The sequence below is a fragment of the Chlamydomonas reinhardtii genome, chromosome 3 (genome assembly GCF_000002595.2).
Source record: "Chlamydomonas reinhardtii strain CC-503 cw92 mt+ chromosome 3, whole genome shotgun sequence".
NCBI lineage: Eukaryota > Viridiplantae > Chlorophyta > Chlorophyceae > Chlamydomonadales > Chlamydomonadaceae > Chlamydomonas > Chlamydomonas reinhardtii.
The window spans coordinates 1,105,946-1,129,553 of record NC_057006.1 but is presented as its reverse complement, the minus strand read 5'-3'; the positions used below and the strand labels follow the sequence as shown (position 1 = coordinate 1,129,553).

Sequence of the window (23,608 nt, the reverse complement as noted above, 5' to 3'; positions counted from 1 at the left end):
GGCGCTCCCAAGCGCCACAAAGCTATCGTGGTCACGACTGCAGACGTCAGCTGCGAACCAGCCCTCGCCTCGGCGTGGAGCTGCCCTTGTGCACGATGCGTTCACAGAGCAGTTGTTCCTTTTCGGTGGCAGCGATGGCGAGTCAGTCGCGCTGAACGATGTTTGGGTCTTCCAGCTGAACAACCAGAGTTGGCGACAACTCAACGTGACCGGGCCTCGCCCAGGTCAGCGGGCGTTGAAGGGCGTTGCCGGGAGGGTTTCGGACGGGTTGGCGGGGGCTGTGCAGGTGTACATGCCGCGGGAGCTCAGGTGAGCTTAACTCCACGGAATACTGCACAAGTAGCTACAGCTGCATGTAAGCCACCAGGGTTTTAATTCAATGACGTGGCCCAGTACTTGTTGTGCTGATTTGTGCCTTGCGCACTGCTTGCCCTGCTGCGCTGTGCTGCAGCTGGCCGGCACACCTTCGTGTACGGCCTGTACGTCAACAGCAGCAGTAGTGCCTCGGGCAGCAGCACGGCTGCGCGCCCCACACGTGTGCTGGTTGTGGCCACTGGGCAGGGCTCCGCCGTGTTCTCCGACATATGGGCCCTGGATCTGGATTCGGTCACGTGGCGACAGCTGCCGCAAGCGGGGGATCCGCCCAACACGGTGTACGGCTCCGCAGGTGCGTGACACGCACGGCCGTACGTTGCATGCATGTGCATTAGCCGCGTGGGTAAGAAACATGTCGTCATTTGTTGGTTACACCTGCGCGCAGGCGGCATCGCGCCCTCGGTCCCGGGCGGCCCGCACAGCAGCCGCTTCTGGCTGTCGCACGGCTTCTCCTCCAAGCGGCGCTACTCAACCACTCACTACTATGACCTACAGGCGGAGAGGTAGGGGGCTCGATGGGCGCCCTGATGGGGGCGCGTGCCAATGGGACGTGATTGTTGGCAACATGGGCCATGAGCGTGGTTCGGCAGCAGTATGTGTACGTTGAAGAAAGCGAGGAGGTTGAAGTGAGTAGGTTGAAGGACGCGAGTGGCCAGGACTCTTCACAAGCTCACCGGGCTCACACTCCTGGACTGCACGCAGGTGGGTCCTTGTGCACGGCGCCATAAACTCGTACGATGCTACGGGCCCGCACTCACGCTGCATCGTGAGCAGCACCGTCATGAGCGACGAGGTGTGTGGGGGGTGCCGTTTGCATGGTGGGTGGTGCCGGGTAGGCACGTGCGTGCGCACACGTGTGCGTGATTGCCCCGCCAATACCGGGATGGCGGCGCGCTGCATGGACAGGAGTGCGCTCATGTATGGATGGACAGGACAGGAAAACGTAACTGGTCCATCAACTGCTGCCGCCTGGTGCCCTTACTGTGTTGCCTGGTGCGCGCAGCGGATCGTCATGTACGGAGGCTGCGCCCAGAACGGAGGCACGGGCGGCCCCTGCCCTGCGCGCGACGCCTGGACGTTTGACGGGTCAAGCTGGAAGCAGGCCTCCACCTGTCCCACACCCCGCACACGTGGCGTCATGGTGCCCCTCACGTCCCCTCTCCTGTCGCTGCCCACATCGGCTGACATGGCCGCCGCGGCGGCTCAGGAGGCGATGATGGGGCCGGGCCGAACGGGCAGTGGTGGCATAATGGGGCCCGACAGCCTGAACCAAACCGCCGGGCTGCGAGTGTACGGCGGGCGTTACGTGCTTCTGTACGGCGGTTACGAGCGCGACAAGCAGACCATCTCCGTGTCGTCGGCACCAGACGACCAGCTCCCGGTGCTGGATCTTGACAATGGCGAGTGGCTGCTTCTGCGCGCGTCGGGGGAGGTCCCGGCATTCAGGTGCGTGCAGGGGGCAAGTGCGCACACTAGTGCTGCTGCCCCAGCAATGCCAGGCTACGTGTGGACCATCCTTACACGCCTGCTGACCTGACCGTGCTGCCGGCGTGGTTGCAGGGGCCAGCCCGCGGTCGCACACGACGTGGCGACCGGGCGTGTGTGGGTGTTTGGCGGCCAGCTCCGCGGCAGTGGCGCCCTCAGCAACGACCTGTACGAGCTGCAGGTAGGCGCCCCAGCAGGGCCGGGCGTGGGTATTCGGACATGGGGGTTCGCGAGCGGGCCATGATGCCACGCGGAGTTTGTGTGGCCTGTGCGCCACGGGGATGCAACTGCAGGGTTTGGAGACATCATGGCACGAAGTCCGCCGCGCACTATCCCATCTGATTGAACTGCATGCCCCGTGCCGCCCGCTCGCGCTGACACAGGGCGACCCGGAGGCCACGCCGCCCTACCCGGATGGCTCATGTGGCTCCACCTTCCTATACCCGCATCTGCACGGCATATTTATGGGCCTTGCGTGGGGCATACTGCTACAGGTGCGAGGATATTAGCGTTACCAAGTTCGGCAGCCACAGATGTCCCGCAGCTGCATACGGTAGGTGATTCTTGCGGCACTCCTGAGCTTGTGCGAGCTGACTGGCTGTGCCGCTGCCACCCTTTCGGTAACCTGTACATGCAGGCAGGCTGGTTTATCGCGCGCTACTTCAAGCGGAGCACGACTTGGTTCAATCTGCATCGTGCCTGTCAGGTGTGGCCATGCGCTTGGCAGGGGCGATTTGCAAACTTTGCCAGGTTGGGTGTTCCTGCGTGTACGGCTTGGCCATCCCTTGTTCGACCCCACCCCTTGCAGATTTCCGGGCTGGTGCTTTCCATCGTCGGTTTGGCGGTGGTGATGGCAGGTGAGGTTTGAGGGCCACGCATAACAATTGCGCAATGTCCAATCATCCAAACACCCGACCTCATCCCTGATGCGTGCATCTCGCTCGCCTGACCCCATCCACTCGTACCTACAGGCGGTGTGAAGCCCAGCAATCTGGGTTTCTCCCACGGCGCCATCGGGCTCACGGCGCTGGGCCTGGGACTGCTGCAGCCGCTGAACGCCTTCTTCCGCCCGCACAAGGGCGAGCGCTGGCGCATGCAGTGGGAGTGGCTGCACCTCACCACCGGCAGGTACGGCCGGTTGCTGGTAGTTTCACAACCCATGGGAACCTGAATTCTTTCAGCCCCGCGCGTCACTTCTGTTTGAGCATTGGAACAACGCGATGCCTCGTTCGTATCCATCACCTGCAGGTGTGCGGTGGTGCTGGGGGCGGCAAACGTGAGCCTGGGCACCTTCCTGGTGCAGGGCCCCTACGCGGTGTGGATCTCGTGGCACGTCCTGCTGGGCGTGTTCGTCATCGTGGTCATCATTATGGAGGTGAGAGAGGACTGCACGTTCCCATCGCGCCGCCGCCTGATGTTGATCATATATGGATCGCATACGGTGCTGCAGATGGGTGCGCTTCGTCTGCGGATGTGCCGCATGCGAGCATGGGGGTGCGGCTTCAGTCCGTGTGTGTCTATCTGCAACGCAAGCATTGGTAACTGCTGCCCCATGCAGGTTCGGCATCAGCGGGATCTGCGGCGCAATGCTGGGCGCCCAGATGCCGCAGCCGCACCCGCCAAGGATGTTGACACATCAACCGACTCTGCTGAAGCTGGAACCAGTGGCGGCACATCTGGTGGCAAGGCATCTGTCGCACCTGCACCGAGCAAGCTGGCCTAGGTTGCATGGAGTAGATAGGCCGCGCGAAGTGGTCAGTGCAAGAATTGTTGTGTCCACGCGGCATGACAGGATGGCGGCAATATGAGCTTTATAAGGTTGATTGGTTGGGACCTAGGGCAAGAGGAGCTATGGCATACATATAAAGGCCACCACTGCCTGTTGGCAAGGGCCGCACACATGCCGCATGTCTGCACCGTCATGATTGTATTTATGGTTACTTGCTCACGAGCACGGCAAACCGGTATCACTTTAAGCATGACGGAGCCGAGGACTTGGGAAGTCGTGTGTCCGTGCGCATGAATAAACACACAAGCATGACAAGAAAGTGGCTGTCCCTCTCAAGGGAGAAGTGGGCTGCGCCCACGCCCCGCCCTCTTACGCCGTCCTGAGTGGTCGTCTGTCCTAGGCGCAAACTCAACACATTGCTTCGGCGTGTGGGGACGCCACGTTGGCGAGAGCCAAGGATGGCCCTAATACACCATGGGGCATGTCGCACCCGTGGAGGGCACTATAACTTGTAAGATCACATCTCTGGTCTGTCTGCAACCTCCCTGTCTCACAGTCCCTCCAGCGCCATGCGCACAAGCTCTTGGAAGCAGTGCCGTCCGAGCTGCTGTGCACAGTGCTGGCGCCCTTCGCGCCGAAGCGGCCACAGGTGGCGTCCATGTGCTCTAGCCAGACCACGAAGCCGGCAGCCTCCTCCTCCCACGCCTCGCGGGACTTGAGGAGCCACGTCACCTTGTCCATGTCAGACGGCACCAGGTCAGCAGCCGCCAGGGCCCCGGGACTGCGTGCGACGGGATAGGGCGAGGACGGTCCAAACGGAACGGCAGTAGTGGTCAGTACATGAGACAAGACTAGGCAACCTCTGACCCTTGTCGTGTGCTTTTGAGGCTCCAACCCATATCCGCGATGCAAGTGCAACACATTCACGGTGCAAATGCAACCCCCTCATCTGAATAGCCCAGCGGCCCACCCACCCACTGCGCGTGCCACCAGTCACCTGGCATCGCGAGGCCATGACGCAGCGCTGGCCAGCGCAGCCTTCGCGTCGTTGTGCCGGCAGCGCAGCCGCAGCACGCTTGTGGCATATTCGCAACTGCCGCGTTTGCGACGCAGCCACAGCAGGCGCAGCATGACGTGAAGCGGAACTGACATTGCCGCTGCCAGGCGATTGGCGTCGGACGGCGTCAGCACTGCATGCGGTGGCGGCTGCGGCATGCCGCCCCGCCGGCTGTGGCTGTCGCTGACGCGGCTCTGGCTGCGACTGTAGGCCACTCCCGCTGTCGTTGTGGTGACGTCCTCCGGGTTGAGCCACCTGTTGAGCTCACCGCCGCCGAGACCTGCCAGGACGTGCCAGTGCAGGAGGGCCAGCGTGTCGGCCCGGGCCAGCAGCACGCTGGCTGGCTCGAGAGCCAGGCCGGGCCGTGCTCGGAGCAGCAGCGTGGCGGCAGCGGCGGTAGCGTCATCCTCCCTGAATGCGACAATAATGCGGACCAGCAGCCGTGAGAAAGGCGTGGCACTTGCAGCGAGGTTTGAGGTTGCAACTTGCAGGACCCAAGAGGTCATCAGTGCTGCGGCCTGAATGACCGCCTTCCCACTAACACAGTTGTTCATTGCGAACCCATTTTGACTCACTCGTATGGGCACCAGGCCACGCGAATCGTCGTCCGAATGGCCTCCCGCGCCGCCGACAGCTGGATCACAGGCACCTCCATCAACCGCGGCTCCTCCGCGCACATGACCACCGTAGCCGGCAGGCTGCAGCCCAGGAACGATGCCATCACCATCAACGGCTGCTGCAACGCCACGCGGAACGTGCCGCCGGCCAGCAAGGTGCCAGGCCGCAGCCTCAGCAGCCGCCGGATAGCGCGCGGCACCGTCGAGAAGTGCGCGAGCGCGGTGGCGGCTCGGCTCGCCTGCAAGGGCACGCAGACACAGCAGCAGACCGGGGCATCGGCGCCAAGCGAAGACGCGAGCACCAGCCTTCCTCGCCACGTCAGCCCGGGCGGCGGGTATGCACCCAAGCACTCACCAGCAGCCCTGGGTCAGCGCCGGGCAGCAGCTCACGCTCACGCGGCAAGAGTCCCGCCTCCCACTCGGGTCCTTCATCATCGGGCTCCAGCTGCAAGGAGTGCGGGGTGGGTGCGCGAAGAGGTGTGCATGGCGTGTGTACGGGAGGCAGAATGTGTGTGCTCTGTGTGGCCACGGGGCAGGAGTTTGGCAGAGTATATTGATGCGCACGAGGACTGGTTGGACACTGCAAGCACAGCGGGCACCCCTGAGTTAAACGGTAAGAAGCTGTCGCTCCTAATGTACGCTGACGATGTTTCGCTGCTAGCCACCACCCCTGAGCGTATGCGGCACCTGTTGTCACTTGTAGATACTTTCTGCGAAGCATTTGGTATGAAAGCAAACGTCGCAAAGTGTGAACGTCTGGTGTTCACTTCAGACGACCAGGAGCGTCGTAGATTGAACGATGAGTGCAGTGGGCTGCGGCTGGCAGGGCAGCCCATCCCTGCGGTGGACAAGGCACGGTATCTGGGACTAGTCTACGGCCCTGGACGTGCTTTTGCCGCCTGCAGAGAGACGCTATGTGAGGCTGCGCGGCGTGCTATGTACGCGCTTACTAATAGATTAAACCGTTTGAGGATTTTCTCCCCCGACATACGCATGCGTTGTTTTGAGGTGCAAGTTCGCTCCATCCTAGCATATGGTTGTGAAGTGTGGGGACCCGACGTATTAGCGGAAATGCTGGACGGCGGCCCACCACCGCGGCGGCGTGACAGCAATAACCTGGCGCACGGACCGTTTGAAGCATGCCTGAAAGACGAGGCCGTCAAATTACAAGTGCAGTACATGAGGATGACAGTGGGTACGAAGCGACCATCGCATCGCCTGCTGTTTGCTGAATTAGCACAACTACCACTCCATTTCTTTTTCGCCAAGCTTTGCATTGGATTCTACAACAGGATTGCCGTGCAGAAGGATAGCCTAGCTCACGATGCACTAATTGATGAAGTACAAGACGGTTAGTACACCCAGAGGGAGATGGGTGGTGTGCACGGCTTTTCCGTTTTATCTCAGCGCATGGCGTAGACGTATGGCAAGGCCGTATGCACATGATCAGGCCGGAAAGGGAGGAGAGCCGAGCAGGTAGCCCGCTGCCTGAAGGGCAAATAGTATCCGCCTTTCGAGAGAGTCTAATGAAGGCGTGGAAGCACGAGCGGCTGCAGTCTGAGCCAAGCACTTTCCCATCAGACAACAAGCAACCAGGCGTGCAGATGAGCAAGTACAAGCATTGGATGGGGCTGTGTGCGGAAGGAGCGGCACCACTGACCATGCAAGGGCACAGTAGGCATTTATACCAGTTGCGCACCACAAGGCCTTGATGAGGTTCCGCCTATGTTGCTGGCCGCTTACTGCCAACCGCGCCTATGGACGACCTAGGGAGGAGAGGATTTGCCCGCTATGTGTTGCAAATGAAGTCGAAGATGAGAATCATGTGCTCATGCGGTGTACGGCCTACGACCAGTTGCGTTTGGGTAGCGAGATCAATTTTACAGGCGGAATGCAGGCCGTCATGCAGAATGCGGACCCAGCCAGGTTAGCCGCGTTACTAGATTCCATTTGGGAGCACAGGAGCATAAGCACCCCCATTCGGGGACCAAACTAGCTGCATATATAAGTGTTGCAGGCGTTATAAGGGCCCCCCGGCCCGGGCCTAGGTTTCTACAAGGACAGGAATGCACGTCGTGCTCACCACCTTGTAACCACACACAACACAACAGGAGTGAGTCCGGGATGGCCTCTCAGCATACGGTGCTGTGAAGGGGCGTACGGTATCCTTACAGTGACACGGCAACAGCCCGGGTTGTCGGCAAGTACCATCCCGAACAAGTACCGTTGCCGCATGTTACCGTATTTGAGGGTGATTAGGTGCGGAGAGCTTGCTACCTGCTGCAACTCACCAGCTCCCACAGCACCTCGAAGTCGTGCCCAGACGGAGCCTCCGCCGCGGACTGCCATGTCGCTGCAGCAGCCTGCTGCTCAGGCGCGCCCAGCTGCGGCCCAGCTCCCGCCCAGCTCCCGCCGACATGGCAGCTACCGTCTGCTGCCGGCCCCGCGCCGGTGGTACTGCTACTGCCCCGCGCAGAAACCTGAAGCCCAGCTACCCCCTTGGCTTGCAGCTCGCGAAGTGATAGCAGCGCTTCATGGTAAGTTCCTTCAGCATCGACTATACGCGAGTGTAAAGAAGAGTAGTATGAGCGCGTGAACTGCTGGCGCGCCTCGCTCTGCGCTGCGGTCAGGGCCACCCGCGCTGCTTGCACCGCGCTTGCTGCTGCTTCAATTTCTGTCTGGTATTGGCTTCTGGTGGCGCGGCTGCCTGACCCGCGTTTCGCCCGCTGCGGGCTCAAACCGCCGGCTGCTGCAGCGGCCGTCACATCGCAACGCCTTCCTCGAAGGGCCGCGAGGTGTGCCGGGTGTGCGACAGCAGGAAGCTGCAAGCGCGAGAGATTTGAGAGCAAGCTGTTGCGGACAGCTGGCCCGCGGAGACTTGCGGAGCGCGCTCGTAACATGAATCTTGCGGCCTTCTTATTGCACGCATTAGCAGTGTATTCTATTAGGGATTAAGCTTTTGGACGCTGTATTTACCTCTCGTGAAACAGTGCAAGCCTCTTCTGACCCATCGCGGCTGCGGGGTTGCTGAGAAGGTGGGGGGTTGCACCTGGCATCATGCATGCATCGCACCCTTTCAATCCCTGCGGCCCTGCCATCTGGGTCGTGTCTACAAAGACTCAACGTAGCATCGCCGTTACAATTGCAGCAGTGGCTGTCACCCGACCCAAAACATCCGGCAGCGGCCGCAACCGTGCGCACCTCTGTTCACTGTGCCTGCCCGCGCTTTCCACGTGTGCGGCACCCCAACCTGGTGCTCCTTTGGACATGCATGAAATATTAATCTGCTTGCGTGCTAAACCCTTATCTGTCCTTTTGCTGCAAAAACGCACCCGAACTGCCTGGTGTACGAGATGAATTCTACCCGGTCCTCCGGGCCCGTCCTCGCACTCGGTTTCCCAACCTCTCACACTCGATACCACACACTCCCGCTCTCTCCAAAATTTGGGCCCCGAGCACCAAAAATAGCAACCTGACACATTACATTAACCGCTCTGCTCACGTCCGCCTATCCCAGCCCAAGCCTGCCGCCTGAGTGCCTCGCTCACGCCTGCGCCACCTCACGCGCCACACGCTGCAGCATCTGCTTGAGCTGCTCGCGGCTGAGCTCGGGCGCCGTGAGCTTGAGCTGCGTGTTGCTGGTGCCCAGGCGCGCCACAGCGTCGTACACGCCGTCGGAGTCGGTGCGCACCAGGTACACCTCCAGCTCCTGGGCCACGTGCTGGGGGTCCTGTGGGCGGAGGACGCGGCAGCCAGGCGGGGTGGGGTAGCCGTTCATGAGGAGAACGCAGTGAGATTACATCACTAGTATGAAGTGCCGACGTGTCAATACGAACGGATTGTATCAAGTGACAACGGGGGCGGGAGGGTTAGGAGTAGGCGCATTGCGGGGCCGCTGTGTTTGAAGGCGGAGCAACGTCAGTAGAACAGCTTGCTGGGGTTGGGGTTCAGGTCAACATGTTTGCTGGAAGCGAGATCGGTTCGATGTCATGACAGTACAATACCCAGGGCAATAGCAACCTTGCCGGCCGGCAGCCGGCACTCACCACGGCGACACGGGTCACGGTGACGTTGGTAACACCCGGCGACTTGGCTAGAGACTCCACCAGTGCCTGCAGACATGACGCAGCCGCGCACACGCTTCAGGTACTGCCCAGGTCCAGAGGTCTGTTCGAACCTGAGCAATGCCCGACTGAGGGCTGCTGCTGCAGCCCAGACCCAAGGCCGCGCCCGTGCCCCGCGCGGCACTGCTGTGGGGCTGCTGCTGCGGCCGCAACAACAACGCCGCAGTTCCCGGCCGCACCTTGAGCTCGGGCTCAGACACAGCGCTGACGTCAGCTGACTCCCAGTCCAGACCATCCAGGGACATCTGCGGGAGGGCACACACAGCGACGGCCGCGGGTGCACACAAGGGACTCAAGCCGCGGCATAGCCAGTGCAAGTCAGTCATACAGTACATAGGGAACACTGATGCCGTGGCGATTACCGGCATCTGAAAAAAGCAGTTGTCCCCGCGTCCTGGACACCTTCCAGCAGGCCCACTGGCTTCCCTGCCCGCCTGCGCACCCTGAGCGGGTCGGTGGTGAGCTGCTTGATGGACAGCGCCAGGCGGCAGTTGGCCACGTCCACAGACAGCACCTTGGCGCGGACCTCCTGGCCTGGTGGGGGCAGAAACGGCAGGAGGGGCGAGTGGGTAGAGGCGGCGAGCACAACATGGGGGAGACAGGACGCGTGGCGCGTGGCGTGTGCCTGGAGACCAGGCCCGTCTGCTGTTTGACCGCAGCAAGGCGTGCCCCGCGCATGTGGTCATCTCCATGCAAGTCGTTGGAGCGCGAAGCGAAAACACACACACCAACGCACGCGACCACACGAATGCACCCATGGGCTTTCCTCACACACGCCCTGCTTCCACTCACCCAGCTTGAGCACCTCGTCCACGGTGAGGATGCGCGCCCAGGTCACCTCGCTCTTGTGCACCAGGCCGAACACGTCAGGAAGGCCCTTGATCTGACGGGTGAGAGAAGCACCAGAAGGCGCATGAGCAGGCAAGAGCATTTGTTTACGCCGGCAACTTTAGCTGAGTAGCAAGCTTGGTATCGCTCTGTCGGATGTAGATGACCACCCGGCATTTCAATTGCCCAACTGCAGCACTATCGAGCCAAACAAGCATACGCGCCGGTTTCCCGCCGCACCCAGCTTCAAGGATCCCGCTCGACCCGCATTGAGAGCCCCTGGCTTCTGCACTCTCCCCAAATCCCATGACTGCACCTCCCCCGCCCCCACCCCCACCTCTCAGCCCACCTGGATGAAGGCTCCGTAGTCCTCCACGCCCGTCACAACGCCCTCAATCACGTCGCCCTCAGACACGCGGCCCAGCGCCTCCGCCGCGGCCACCTGACGCTCTGACAGCACAAGCTCCTTGCGGGCAATGTCCGCCTGTGCGAACAAAACAGGTTTCATGCGTTCGCGAGTTGTAGGCCAGGGCTCCAGCGAATTGAGCCAGGGCATGCACGTGCGCAGCTACCAAACAGGGCCTCGCTGCTACCATTGACGTGGCAACAACGTCCACGACGAGCTCCCCGAGCCGCCGGCGTTGTTTTTAATCCGTCCTGAGCCCCTCTAGCCTGCCAGCTCTGAGAATCCGCCCCCACCGTGATGATGCGGGCCTTGATCTGCTGGCCAATGAGCTTGGTCAGGTCGCCGTTGGCGCAGGCGCGCAGGCGGGCCGGGTCCAGCTTGTTGTAGGGCATGAAGCCTGCAACGCAGCGGCAGTAGCGGCAGGTGCGGCAGGTGCGGCGTGACGGTGTGTCACCGGCACGGCAAGTTGCCACGGCTTTAGAGCCAACAACCGCCGCGCTTAACCAGCGAGCCGTACAAGCAATGCAGAGGATGTGCCACCAGAGCCGGGAGCTCACCTCGCAGCGGGCCGAACTGCACCATCACGCCGCCCTCGTTCTGCCCCACAATCTTCACCTCAACAGTCTCGCCGCGCTCCTTGGAGGAAGCAGCCTTGATATAGGCTGCGGGGTTGTCAACGTGTGGGCGGGTGTGTAAGTTATCCAGTTATGCGTCCAGCCTATTGATCGCAAATAGGCGGCCGGTCAAAGTCAGCCGGAGCGAGGACCGACTTCGCAAGTCCATGGCCGCGACGTTTGGCCCCGAGTTCTGCTTGTGGGGCCCTTCCCGAAACCCGTCAGGATGGGCTCCCGAGACCCGGCGGAATCCTAGGGACGACGACCGACCCCCCAACTTTGGCGGCCCAGAACTTCCTCACCAGACCACCCCTGACAAATCTACAAGTACGTGCGTAATGCTCTGCTAAAACTCTAATAATGATTCTGTATCCGTGTCTGTATGTACGTATGTCGGTATGTGAGTACGCGTGTGTGCACCTGCGTTGGCTGAGCGTGATAGCGGCCTCACATAGCGGCATAGGTGCCTGTGATGCATCGGGGCGCTATGACTGCAGCCCGAGACACCCTCTGAAGTCTTTTAAGCTATGGTATTCACGGCTGAAGTCTGGGTTATGGGCAGCATCCGACCGACCAGCGCCGGGCGTGTAAGGCTCCTCTTCGGGGTCCGCACCTGTTCCTGTTGGTGCGCACCCTTGGATGTTGGGGTTGGGAAAACGCTGCACACTACGGGACTACGCCAACCTGCCCCTTATCCTGTCCCATCGCACCCTTGGCTCCACCCTGACACCACTGTGCGGAACCCCGCCTATGCTCGGGGCACATACACCCGTTACCACGAACGCGCGTAGGGACCACCTCTCACCCTCGCTAATCGCTGCCTGGGACGGACCCTGGGATGGGGCCTGCGCTTGCGCCTGCTTGTCCGCGCTTGCGGGCTTGGGGCGAGTCAGCGCAGGCACCGGCGCATCAGCAGGTGCCCGCTTGCCAGTAGCCTGCGAGCAATCAGTAGGTAGAACTTTAATGCTCCAAACATTGGAATACCCAGTTCAGGTCGGGTGCGAGTGCGCCACAGCGAAGCAGCGGGTTACCTGCGCTACCACAGAGACCACACGCGGGGCCGGTGCGCTGGCCTTGAAGCAGCGCGTAGAAACCTGCATAAGATACAATGCGTTATTGCTGTGTGAAGTCGTCTGTGACAACTCTGCCAGCGAGAAAATATTTCCAGCGCTCTGCGCACCCGCTGGGCCGCCAGGCAAGTTGAAGGGCGCATTGAGACCTGCATCGTAATAAGTAATGTTTCGGTAATGCAACAGACGTTTGAAGTGACCGCTGCCTGAAGGAGCAGATGATGGGTGGACCTCGCACTCGCAGCACGATTTCAACCCGCCCTTGTTGCCCCCCCCGTACATATGAACTTGATAAGCACCGCGCGGGCGCTGCCCTTATCTTCGTGCGTCACATTTGACTCCATCAAGGTGAATGACATGGACAGTGATAGATGCTGCCACTAGGGCGTGCCGGGACATGTGAGCAGGCCTGCACCCCGACGAGGAAGTCCAAAGTGTCCAGTCTACAGTTCCTCATGTCTCGCTAGAAACTGACATCAGCGTGGCTCGACACGGCTTGATGTTCGCCGCGCGGACGCGCCGTAAGTCCCAGAGGGGGCCAGCGTGGGCTGGCGCGTGCTGGCGTGGGAGCGAGCCAACTGGCCCCAAGTCCTGCATGGCCCAAAGTGGCTCAAGCTGCGGTGCAATGCCAGCACCGACAAGCGCCGCAGCTCTTGCACTGCACGTGTCGAACTGTGAGAAGTGGAGTCCAGTTGCCGGGAGTGAAACTCGCGCCCATCGTGCCCGATTGCCGCGGTGACTGGAGGTCGCGCTCAACAACAACTGCGCCCTCCTGTACTAACAAGTCTATTTATTCAGAGCACTACTGTTGTCAACTATGGACCTGCCAAACAAAACGATTGAGCGAGGCGCACACAGGCAGGCACACACGGCGCGCGTACTGCAGAAGTCTTACATCCAGTACCAAACAACTTGTGTAATGAAGTAGGCAGCCGGCACAGCGGCGAGGCGCCGCGTTAGTATTTGTCAAGTTTGTACTTTTGGGGCCCCACCGGAAATGGAGTTTTCAGGGCTTATTCCTTCGCCAGACCGGCTGCGCAAAGTACTGATAGTCGGCGCAGGAGTGTCAGGTCTTCAGTGCGCGAGGCAATTCCTAAAGCTGGGCTGCAACGTGCTGGTTTTGGAGCTCAACGAGGATTTGGGTGGAGTCTGGCTTCGTAACTACTCAGGTTTTGGCCTGCAAGGCGAGTTGACGATGAGGTTCTGATGTGCGGGCTCACGCTGCGGTGACGGAGCGCGCGGCGCTCGCCCCGACTCCTGCCGCCTAGGGTAGACGGATGGTAAATTGACTCATGGGTGGGCAGTATAGTTGGCCCAACGATGCGCCTCAGCCGCATTAGGCCCTGACACGGTCGGTGCCAGGTTGGAATGACGTCGTCCTGGTCAGGGCGAGGCAGGGACTGGCACCGCCGCCTGACAGCCCCCAACCTCAATTGCGCCCCTGCAGTGCCGTGGAAGCTATACCAATTCCCGGAATTTCCAGTAAGACCAAACGCCACGCGGTTTCCCATCGCCTTGGGTCCATGTTTTGGGGCCTGTTCAGCTATGGCAGACCTCTTCCCTGGGGCCAATTGGCCCCAGTGTCTACGGCGTGAGGCCACTGCGCAAACAGTCAACGCCTTCTGGATATCAAATAAGGGTTAGTGACAAATTGTATGTGCATCCCCACAGTGGCCCAAGGAGATGCAGCCTAGGCAGGAGTACCCTACGGGAGAGGAAGTGCAGGTGCGGGCGTCGGATTTGTCAGAACAAGGTGCTAGGGGCCAGCAGCATTGGCGGCAACAGCATCCAGACATTAGAATTGGGAGGGGGCTGGTAGGGGACTAATACGGTGTGCTGGCAACCAGCAGGGGCGCACGGGGGCGTGCACGCTCCCGAGTAGATACCTCGAGTTACGCTCGCGGCTGCACACAGCCACGCTGCCACGGCCATCCATGCCCGGTTTCCTCGCCAATGTGGCAATGCCTCCACCGCCGCGCGCTTCTTCACTGCGGGGGCAACTTAATTGACGTTTCGTCTCACCTGACGCCTCGCCTGCAGGAGTACGCGCGCGCCTATGCGACGCACTTCGACCTGCGGCCCCACATCCGCTTCAATTGCAAGCTGCTGCGGCTGCGCTGGTGCCCCAACATCCGCTCATGGGAGGCGCTGTACTGCGACACATCTGTGGAGAAGTTCTACAAGGTCGGTGTGTGCGTGCGTCGGCGTGCAGGCATGAAGCCGGCCTCGGGGCAGGGTTGGCGGGGGGTGGAGGTGAGGCCTCGAAAGGAGGGGGCGTACAGGCAAGCACGGCCGTGCTCTTGAACCCAGGCTGTGCCGGGTTACGCTATGTGAGGGTGCGTGGGGTTGGTGCTGGCGTCTGATGCGCCCGCACGCGTGACTGCCCACCTGCAGGTGGTGGTGGACTACGCCATCATCTGCGCTGGCATCTACTCGCAGCCCTACATCCCCGACTACGAGGTGGGGACGGAGGGTGGTGTGGAGCAGGGCTGGCTGGACAGCAAGACACGGCTGCTTTTGGGTCACATGCGGGCCTCGGGGGGGGGAGGGCTTCGTGCGCGCTGCTGCGGGCCACTGCGAACGGTACCCTGACGCCGCTCCGCTGCCCCGCGCTCCGCTTGCGCCTCGAGCAGGGCACGGACTCGTACGCGGGCATCCAGCTGCACGCCAAGGACTTCACAGACCTGTCGCTGGCGCGTGGCCGGCGCGTGGTAATCGTGGGCGCGGTGAGCGGGCGTTTACTGTGTGTTGTGTGTTGTGTGGTGGAAGGGGTAGAGTGAAGGACCCGGGTGAAAGGGAGTGTGGGTGGGGAGATCACAAGGAAGGGAGACGGCAGGGCAATGCATGCATATATGTTGGCTTGTGGGCCCTGCGACTGGCATGCGGTGCGGGACAGGCATTGGCGGCCAGCCTTTGTTTAGGTAGCAGCACTGGACTACGGTCTGCTTGGTCCAACACCTTGTTGCAATGCTGTGCGCAGGGCAAGACGGCTCTGGACTGCGTGGGCAGTATCGTCGCCACCAGCACCGCTGCTAGTGTGACGCTGCTGTACCGCCAGGTGAGCCGCCGCGTAGCCAGCAGCGCGGGGGCCTGCGTGATCACGGTGGACAGTACAGGGGCTGCGGCCATGGGCCTAAGGCGCCGGGTACGCACCTGCTGCATCCAACTCCCCATCACCGTGCCCCGCGCATCCCCGCCTCCACAGGCGCACTGGCCGCTGCCGCGGCGCATGCTGGGCACGTCGGTGCGGCGGCTGATGTTCAACCGCGCCATGACGGGCATGATGGCGCCCTACTACACCGCCAGCGCCGGCAAGCAGCTGGCGGCGCGGGCCTCGGCGCCGCTGAAGAAGCTGTTCTGGCGCAGCGTGGAGGTGCGCGGCGGCAGCGCCTTTGGGAGGTTGAAGAATGTCACTCGCGTTGCAGCGAAGCGGAAACAACACTAGACTGCTACCTACATTACGGATTTCGGGTTGGCGTTCTTGACTTGCCCTGACCTCCTGGCCGCCCCCACCTCACCTCGCCACAGAGCCTGATCGGCAGCAAGTTCCGCATCACGGAGCACCTGCGGCCGCGGGTGCACCTGCCCGAGGACCTGTTCTACGGGGGCCAGATCCTGGACAACACCATGGACAAGCTCATCCGGGCGGAGGCGCTCAACACCGTCAAGGGTGCGAAGGGCAGGGCAGGGCAGGGCAGGGCAGGGCAGGGCAGGGCAGGGCAGGGCAGGGCAGGGCAGGGCAGGACAGGGCAGGGCAGGGCAGGGCAGGGCAGGGCAGGGCAGGGCAGGGCAGGGCAGGGCAGGGAGGAGGGGTGCTGCAGCATGACGCGGAGGGTCGGGACAAGAGAGGCTCAGGAGGGCAGGCTCGCCATGGTTGCTGGAGTGAAGGTACTGGATAGCGTGCGTCTGGGGCGCTGTGGGGCTGGTGGAGTGGAAGAAATCGATGGAGAGTATGTGGCATGCAGCGTTGCTCCAACCGGCTATAAGGAGCTGTGGGCAACTGGACACGTGTGCCGCGCCGCAGGCGAGATCAACCGCTTCGTGCGCAACGGAGTCATCCTGCAGGACGGCAGCTTCGTCGCGGCGGACCTGGTGCTGTACTGCACAGGTGGGCCCCGGCCGCACGGGCCTCCCGCAGCTGCACATTTTCCCGTTCTGCTTGCCCCTCGCTACTCCATTGAGTCCTGACCACATGGGCCGTCGCGGCGAGTTGCTTGCTTGCTTGCGCATACTGCATTCCCAGTGCCGGTCCTGTATCCTTATGCTGTGTGAACATATGCGCCGTCACTGTCACTGGGGGCTGGCGCCTGGCGACCTACAGGGTACCTAAAGACTTATGACTACCTGGATGGCGACATGCGCGCGCGGCTGGACCTGCAGAAGGACGGGCTGTACCTGTATCGCAACTGCCTGCCGTACGCGGTGCCGCACCTGGCCTTCATCGGCAGCGAGGTGTCCACCTACAACAACATCCTCACGCAGGGGCTGCAGGTGCGTACGTGGCGTGTGCGTACGTGTGTGTGTGTGTGTGTGTGTGTGTGTGCTGTTTGCTGCGTGCAGGACGCTGCGCTGAAGTGCTGTGTCGCGTATGGAGCACAGGGCCTGTTGGAAGCCTGCGGTAACATTGCGATGGCACTTGACCCGATCACGGCCCGCATCACACCACACCGCCCCGCTGCGCACCGCACCTACAGGCGCTGTGGCTGGCGCACGTGCTGACGGGCCGGCTGCAGCTGCCCTCGCCGGCGGACATGGCGGAGGATGTGCGCGCGCAGCAGCGCTGGCGCCGCACCATCATGCCGGCGCAGCGCTCACGGGGCTCGGTGCTGATGCTGTATATGATGCAGGTGAGTCGAAAGCCGGGCACGAGGGTGAATGGAACCCGAAGCGCAACCAACGAAGAGTAAACTGTTCTCTCTCTGCGGCACTTGCATGAGTATGCGCACACATTTACGGCCAGCCTGATGCGTATCGTACGGTACGCTGTCCTAGCTTCCGAAAATGCCATGTATTGAGCTCACACCTCCGGGCCGCCCTGCCCCGGTCCATTTGGCGGCGCAGTACCACGACCAGCTGCTTGAGGACATGGGCGCCAGGCCGCGGCGCAAGGGCCTCAACGTGTTCGCCGAGTGCTTCGGCACCTACAGCGCCCATGACTGTGAGTGCAGGGACAATGAATGCTGCATTGACCGCCTCGGCACCCCTAATAATGTGTTCAGAGTGCCACCGCGGACCTGACTTTCACCGCATGATTTATATTGCGTAAGGGAATTTGCGTTAGAAATGCCGTATCTTTTCTGCAATGCGATGCGGCCGGCCCTTGCAGACAAGGACCTACTGGAGGCCGACCCCACCGTGTCGGCGGCGATGGAGGCGGAGCAGCGCCTTATGGGGCCCGGCATGCAGCCGCCCTTCCGCGGCAGCCACGGCAACCGCCAGGATCACCGGCACAATGACGGCGGTGACTACGACGGCGACGGACACGGCTCAGGCGCCTACGGCCACGCCGCGAATGGGCACGGCAGCGGCGCCGGCCCGGCGCCGGGACGGCACGGGCAGCCCGCCACGCCGCGGGGCAACGCCGGCAGCGGCAGCTACGCCGGCACCTACAGCTCCATGGGGCAGCCGGGCAGCTCGGGCAACGGGTACGGGGACACCTACATCGGTGGCAACGCGGCGGCTGTTGCCGCCGCATCTGCGGCTTCGGCAAGCGCCGCCGGCAGCGGCAACGGCGCGCCGCCCGCCTCGGCGCACGGCACCATGCTTGCGGTGTACGCGCAGCGCGCGCAGCAGGACGGCTACGAGTACCACCGGGCGTTGATGGGCGAGCGGGTGGGCTCTGGTGCAAACAGCGGCAGCGGCGGCGTGGCGGGGCTGCGCACCATGAGCATGTCGGTGTCGCGCGGCGCGGGCTCCATGACGGCCAACAAGCGGCCGGCGTCAGGCGGCATGGGACTGGCCGGGCGACAACTGTCCATGTCCAAGGGCTTGCTGGCACCGCTGGCGGCGCTCATGACCGGCTCGCCGCACAACAGCTTCCGCCGCAGCATCGACAACCCGCACGGGCGGGTGCCGAGTGCCGTGGCGCTGGGCGGCTCCGGGGCGCCGTCCGCCAGCGGCAGCTTCGGCAGCCGCCATCCGAGCACCCGTCCGCACACGGTGGAGGGCTTTTATGGCTTGGCCACGGCGCCGACGGCAGTGGCAGCGGGCTTGGCTGGCGCTAGGTGGGGTCCTGGCGAAAGCCCCAGGCCCCGTCACGCAGCGCTGCATTCGGCGGTGACGGCGCATGAGGCCGCCGGCCTGACCGCGGGAGGCCGCCTCCACCTGCACGCCTCCACCACCCACGGCGAGAGCGCGCACTCGCAAGGCACGCCCCACGCCGATAGCCACCTGTCGCCGCGCGCGGTGACAGTGAGTGGCAAGAGCGCAAGTAACTCTGAGATGTTCCTTATTGTGCAGCAGCAGCTGCGTCAGTACAACCAGCAGCACCACCCGCAGCAACCGCAGGACCGCAGCCGCTCCCGCCCAATACCGGCCAGCGCCCATGAGCTACACCACGCGCCGCCTCCCGCTGTGGCGCACTCGGCACCAGGCCGCAGCCGCCACACCAACGGCCGAGCGCTGCCATCACCGCAAGGCCAGCACGCCTACCGCCAGCACTCGCAGGGCCAGTTCAGCAGCATGGCTGTGCTGGCCGAGTGCTCACAGCTACCCTCACTCGAGGAGGTGGAGCGGCGCAATCGCTCCGCCGGCAGCGTGCCCGACAGCGGCGCGCTGTGCGGCAGCCAGCTAGTACCCTTGCTGGGCGCGACGGACAGTGGCTGCGCGCCTGTGACTGGCTTGCACACCAACACCACTGCCCCCATGTACATCGGGGGTGCTCCGATGGGCAGCTCGCCCTCCAACTGTGCCGTCAGCGGTGGCGCCGCCGCGTTCAGCAGTGCAGGGTTTGGCGGCGGCAGCGCAAGCCGCCTCAGCCTCGCGTCCTCGACTTCTCGCAATGCGCAGTCGCCCCATGCCAGCCTCGGCCATCCTGCGCCCCAATCGCCGGTCCACAGCTACAGCCGGCTTTCGCGCAACACGCTCGCCACCTCGCCGCTGTTGGACGTGGCAGGGGGCCATGACGGCCACGGCAGTGGCAGTGGCATGCACCGGCCCAGCCAGTGCGTCACCGAGGGTGGGCACCTGAACTCGCACTCGGCATCGCTGCCGTACGCGCGTTCGAGCAGCGTCGGCGGCATGCGGACGAGCCAGCCTCTACCCAGCTGTGAGGGTATGGGGTCCGGCGCCGTCGACGAGTTGATGGCGGAGGGCGACTTCGTCGTGGTGGGGCCGATGGAAGACGACGTTGACATGCAGGACGAGTTGCAGGTTGGGGAGGCGCCGTCGAAGCAGCAGTTCAGTGGCACCGTGATTGCTGTGGCAGGGGGGCCCGGCGCCGCACCCGGTGTGGCCGGTGTCGCTGGCAGCACGCGGCGAACTGCTGGGCGCCTGCCGCCGCCGTCGCCATCCAGTGGCTTCTCGCGCTTCTCACGGCTTGGGGAGGGCGTACCATCGCGCCACACACTGCACACAGGACGCGGCAGCACCGGTGGCATGGCGCCGTACGACTCTAGCAACTCCGCCGCCGCAGCAACGGGCCTAGGCAACTCCGCCAGTAACTCGAGGAGCTCGCTACACTCACCGCACCAGCAACATCTCCAGCAGCAGCTGCCGGTGCAGCAAACGTATGCCAACCACGCGGCGATTGCGTCGCACTTTGACGCGGGGCGTGTGGCGGGGCTTGCCGGCCAAGGAAGCGCCACGCCTGAGCACGAGCACCCCTACCCGCCGGACAGCCCTTTCCGTAGCGGCACACCCATCAGCCGCCGCACCACCGAAGCCGACGGCGGCGGCGACTTGTCGTCGGGGACCATGCCGTCCAGCTGCAAGAACGCTGTGTCTGCCTGCGGCTTCGACAGTGGGACGGCTCATGCTACCGCCGGCCCAGCAGCTGCAGCCAGTGACATGTACGAATCAGGTGCCAGCAGCACGGGCACTCCTGTCGCCACGATGGACCGCACACTCCTGCAGCAGGCGGGGCCTCGCGCTGGGGCTATGGCTGGCTTGCAGCAGCAGCCGACATTGCGGCAACCGCCCGGAGGCCAAGTGGCGATGTTTGATTCTGCGTTGAGCACTCAAGTAAGTCGGCGGCACTCGCGTTGCATACCGTATCCTGTGTTCTTGCGTCATTGGTGCATCCGGCTTGTGCGCGTCCAGACCGCTGGTACCGTTGCTTGTATTCCATTACTACCCTCGCTGCTTCTGCCTACGGGTACTCCGCTTCACAGGCCTGCGCCAGCGAGCCCAGCAACCGCCTCAGCATCAGCAGCCGCACCAGCTTCGACAGCCGGCCGAACTCCTTGGACGTGACGCTGCCGCCCAGCGCCGCCAGCATCCCCACGGGCCCAGGCGACGGCAGCGGTTCCAAGGCAGCAGCGACCGCGGGTCGCACGCGCCTAGCCGGCACCTCGGACCTTGTGCTGCGCACAGGTGGTGACGGCGCGGAGCAGCGGCAATGGCAGGACCAGGACGGGGAGCCGCAGCTGCCGGTGCCTGCGCAGCCGCTTGTCGATGAGCTTGCCGGAGGTGCGCCGGTGACGCCACAGCAGGCGCAGGCCGCGGTCGTGGACATCGGCGGAGTTGTGGGTGCGGGCGGCTTTTTCGAGGGCTCTGCGCCGACTAGTTCTGGCTACGGCGAGCCCACCATGGCCATGTCTGGCATGATGATGCGCGCGCATTCCATCCCCAGCACCGTGAGCAACGGCGCCAGCAGCACCACCCCCACGGGCAGTGGCATGATCCCGTTCGGCTCCGCCTTTCCCAGCGAGTCTGCGGCGCTCCCAATGACGGGCTCGTCGTCTGTGGCGGGCCAGCGTAATGGATCAGACTCGGGGGCGCCCGGCGCTCGGGCACTGCTTCCGCCAGGCTCGCGCGCTTCGTCAGGTGCGGCCTTGAACACGCCGTTTGCGCAGGCGGGCCCGCCCTCCGCCGGCAGGAGCAGCAAACGCAGCGGCGTGCTGGCGCGCCACGTCAGCGGTGGCCTAGGCTACGGCGGCGGCGGCGCATTAGCACTCGCCGTGGTGCCTCCGCTAGTTGGTGGCGCCGGCATGGTGTCTGCCTCGCCCTCGGGTGGCAGCGGCGCGTCCAGCGCTTGCGTACTGGCGTCTAGGAGCAGCGGCGGCGTCCGCCTGCAGCCGGGCAGCGGCAGCCCCTCGCGGCTGCACGGCATGCCCATGCTAGCATCCGCGCCGCGGGAAGGCATGCCCATGCTAGCATCCGCGCCGCGTTTTCCCACGGCGCAGGAAGCGGTGGCAGGTGCCGGCGAGGTTGCAGTCACGAGTTGCGGAGCAGACAACAACAGCAACGTGCTGCAGCTGTCGAACCTGACGTTGGGGGGTTGGGACGTGGATGTGCCCGCTGGTGCTGGGGGCAGCAGTCTGATGGGGCTGAGTGGAGGGATCTGCCACGCAGCCGGGATCATGTCGCTGTCACGTGTGGAGAGCTTGCCTTCTCGGGATGAGGCACACCTGGGCGCTGAGGTTCTAGGCCAGTGATCAGAAAGCGATGCCCGGCTTGCCTACGAAGGAGTTATGCCCGGGGCAGAATCTTGGCTGCATTTCACACTTAACCCTGTGGACATTGCCGTATGAGAGGGATGCAGACGTCTGGTGCGTACTGGCCGCCAGCGTGAGCCGGGGCATACCGCGCGCATGCGACCAGGAAGCGAGGGGTTCTTGAGGTTGAAAAGCTATCTCCTTGAGCGCTGCAGCCCAGTCCTATTTCGACGGCTGCGTGTGGCACTACTTATCCCGTTTGGCGGTTTGAGGCATAAGCGCACGCGTTTGGTGTGGTGTCATTGTTTTGGTGCGAAAGTTCACGTCTTGGAACGCGGCGTTGTCTGCTCCTCCCACGGTTACACACGCGCAATGAGGAGTTGCCATTCCCGAACGCTGTACGCAACGAAAGCGAAGATTTCAAATTGGCATCGTGATGTTATATATGCAAGGGGCGTCTATGCAATTTATCTTGCGGCGTGATCTGTGAACTATTAAAATGAGCGCGTGCTGTGTGTCGCAGTGTATTTGCACCAGTGATGTGGCCAATACATGGCTGAGGTAAGTCCCCCTAAGTGTAGTGCCGCTACTTTGTGGGTTGATGGCAACTAGGCGGTAAGGTGTTGTGTCTTACGGGCGTGGTCGCGGCGGGGGCGATCACGAGTACCGCAGACGCGGACATAGGATGCGTAGGCGTGTTTTGGAATGTTTTGTGCGACATGTTGATGACAGTATTCAATGCAAGCGAGGCATTAGGATGGCTGAGGACTGAGGGGCTTGTGCATTGCAACTTTGCCTGACAAGTGCGCTGTTGGACAGCGCCAAGGAACGTGTATCGTTCACTGCTATGGCAGGCTGGATGCCGGCAGCCTTGGTTGAGCGTCCGCGCTCTCACTCCTACTGCACCGTGTGCATGGGTGCCGTGGGGCCATGCGACGTGAGGTGGCCAATGCATGGTGGTTGCTGTAGCTGCAATGCATGGCAAACAGGGCAGCTTGGGGAACGTGTACATTACAACGCGCGCGGGTCCCCAACGTGCGCCTCATGTGTTGTGTCCCTTTCTGCAATGGATTCTTGAGATACTGCGCGTGCAGCTGGTGATGACGCATTGTGCCATGAGGTGCGAAGGCAGGGGCGACAGCGATGTTCATACGTGGATACAGGCGTGGGCTTGTAGGCCCAGCTTACCGTATTGGCTTCGGCATACTGAATGGGCATGCGATATGGGTAATCCCAGGTGCGCAGACAAACGTGTATGGCCACATGCCGAGTATGGGTGCAGGACGCATCACGGGGTTTAATCCACCACACTCACATGCCTCGGGGAGTGGGAAAGGTGAAGGATGCAACACGTGCTTGCCAGACCACCTCTTCCCCAGGGTCCTCCCTGCCCTGGAAGTGTAACCTGTGTTGCCACGCGGACGCCCAGGTAGGCGCAGAGGGGATGTTAGTGGGGAGGAATGGTGACTGTGGGCCCTGGCGAGAGAAGGTCAGGTTTTGCGCTGTAAGGCAAGACGGGGCGAAGGATTGGACGGACCATAGCTCGACAGGCCGGTGGCAGGAGGTGCAATGCGCGAGGGAGTGGGACAGCTGGCCGCACTCGGGCTTCCCATGGTTGTATCGGGCACAAGGCCGATAACTTCAAATTGTAATGACTGATGCCTTGATGCTTCCTCACTGGCCATAAGCTGTAAATTTTGCAACTTC

General features: G+C 62.7%; 4 protein-coding genes across 4 annotated transcripts; 2 read left to right on the top strand and 2 right to left on the bottom strand.

Annotated features, from left to right (window-relative positions):
* The first annotated feature begins 28 nt into the window (after positions 1-28).
* CHLRE_03g149050v5 (uncharacterized protein) lies at positions 29-4,116 on the top strand. Its single transcript, XM_043060484.1, has 13 exons — positions 29-137; positions 176-224; positions 452-667; positions 761-878; positions 1,078-1,168; positions 1,379-1,821; positions 1,936-2,041; positions 2,244-2,354; positions 2,498-2,566; positions 2,669-2,717; positions 2,832-2,988; positions 3,109-3,235; positions 3,419-4,116. Exons 1-13 carry the CDS (start codon positions 135-137, stop codon positions 3,581-3,583), a joined length of 1,704 nt encoding a protein of 567 aa, XP_042925613.1. The 5' UTR covers positions 29-134; the 3' UTR covers positions 3,584-4,116.
* A 310-nt stretch (positions 4,117-4,426) lies between these two features.
* Positions 4,427-8,208, bottom strand: CHLRE_03g149001v5 (uncharacterized protein). Its single transcript, XM_001695633.2, has 5 exons — positions 7,779-8,208; positions 7,555-7,647; positions 5,619-5,708; positions 5,222-5,502; positions 4,427-5,057 (listed from the first exon to the last, which is right to left on the bottom strand). The coding sequence occupies exons 1-5, from the start codon at positions 7,797-7,799 to the stop codon at positions 4,583-4,585; spliced, it is 960 nt and encodes a 319-aa protein (XP_001695685.2). The 5' UTR covers positions 7,800-8,208; the 3' UTR covers positions 4,427-4,582.
* A 179-nt stretch (positions 8,209-8,387) lies between these two features.
* CHLRE_03g148950v5 (uncharacterized protein) lies at positions 8,388-12,978 on the bottom strand. Its single transcript, XM_001695634.2, has 11 exons — positions 12,416-12,978; positions 12,267-12,329; positions 12,041-12,170; positions 11,179-11,283; positions 10,915-11,018; positions 10,565-10,699; positions 10,180-10,270; positions 9,830-9,921; positions 9,567-9,632; positions 9,310-9,375; positions 8,388-8,993 (listed from the first exon to the last, which is right to left on the bottom strand). The coding sequence occupies exons 1-11, from the start codon at positions 12,458-12,460 to the stop codon at positions 8,808-8,810; spliced, it is 1,083 nt and encodes a 360-aa protein (XP_001695686.1). The 5' UTR covers positions 12,461-12,978; the 3' UTR covers positions 8,388-8,807.
* Positions 12,979-13,098: 120 nt separating this feature from the next.
* On the top strand, positions 13,099-23,607 carry CHLRE_03g148900v5 (uncharacterized protein). Its single transcript, XM_043060483.1, has 15 exons — positions 13,099-13,489; positions 13,753-13,787; positions 13,977-14,030; positions 14,346-14,489; positions 14,700-14,765; positions 14,939-15,031; positions 15,286-15,363; positions 15,511-15,678; positions 15,834-15,975; positions 16,330-16,413; positions 16,627-16,796; positions 17,000-17,152; positions 17,367-17,463; positions 17,632-20,486; positions 20,636-23,607. The coding sequence occupies exons 1-15, from the start codon at positions 13,303-13,305 to the stop codon at positions 21,899-21,901; spliced, it is 5,592 nt and encodes a 1,863-aa protein (XP_042925612.1). The 5' UTR covers positions 13,099-13,302; the 3' UTR covers positions 21,902-23,607.
* The last annotated feature ends 1 nt before the right edge of the window (position 23,608 follows it).

Bases quoted from the DNA above. Each gene is read 5' to 3' on its own strand.
- CHLRE_03g149050v5 (XM_043060484.1), top strand. The intron at 668-760 runs GTGCGTGACACG...ACCTGCGCGCAG, and splicing joins CACGGTGTACGGCTCCGCAG to GCGGCATCGCGCCCTCGGTC. The intron at 879-1,077 runs GTAGGGGGCTCG...GACTGCACGCAG, and splicing joins TATGACCTACAGGCGGAGAG to GTGGGTCCTTGTGCACGGCG.
- CHLRE_03g149001v5 (XM_001695633.2), bottom strand. From the start codon at position 7,799: ATGAAGCGCTGCTATCACTTC. The intron at 7,648-7,778 runs GCGAGCTGCAAG...GCTGGGCCGCAG, and splicing joins TGAAGCGCTGCTATCACTTC to CTGGGCGCGCCTGAGCAGCA. The intron at 5,058-5,221 runs GTGAGTCAAAAT...TGTCGCATTCAG, and splicing joins GTGGCCTGGTGCCCATACGA to GGAGGATGACGCTACCGCCG.
- CHLRE_03g148950v5 (XM_001695634.2), bottom strand. From the start codon at position 12,460: ATGCAGGTCTCAATGCGCCCTTCAACTTGCCTGGCGGCCCAGCGG. The intron at 12,171-12,266 runs GTAACCCGCTGC...GATTGCTCGCAG, and splicing joins TGGTCTCTGTGGTAGCGCAG to GCTACTGGCAAGCGGGCACC. The intron at 8,994-9,309 runs GTGAGTGCCGGC...CTCCGCCCACAG, and splicing joins CCGTGACCCGTGTCGCCGTG to GACCCCCAGCACGTGGCCCA.
- CHLRE_03g148900v5 (XM_043060483.1), top strand. From the start codon at position 13,303: ATGGAGTTTTCAGGGCTTATTCCTTCGCCAGACCGGCTGCGCAAAGTA. The intron at 14,490-14,699 runs GTCGGTGTGTGC...GCCCACCTGCAG, and splicing joins CTGTGGAGAAGTTCTACAAG to GTGGTGGTGGACTACGCCAT. The intron at 15,364-15,510 runs GTGAGCCGCCGC...CCGCCTCCACAG, and splicing joins TGACGCTGCTGTACCGCCAG to GCGCACTGGCCGCTGCCGCG.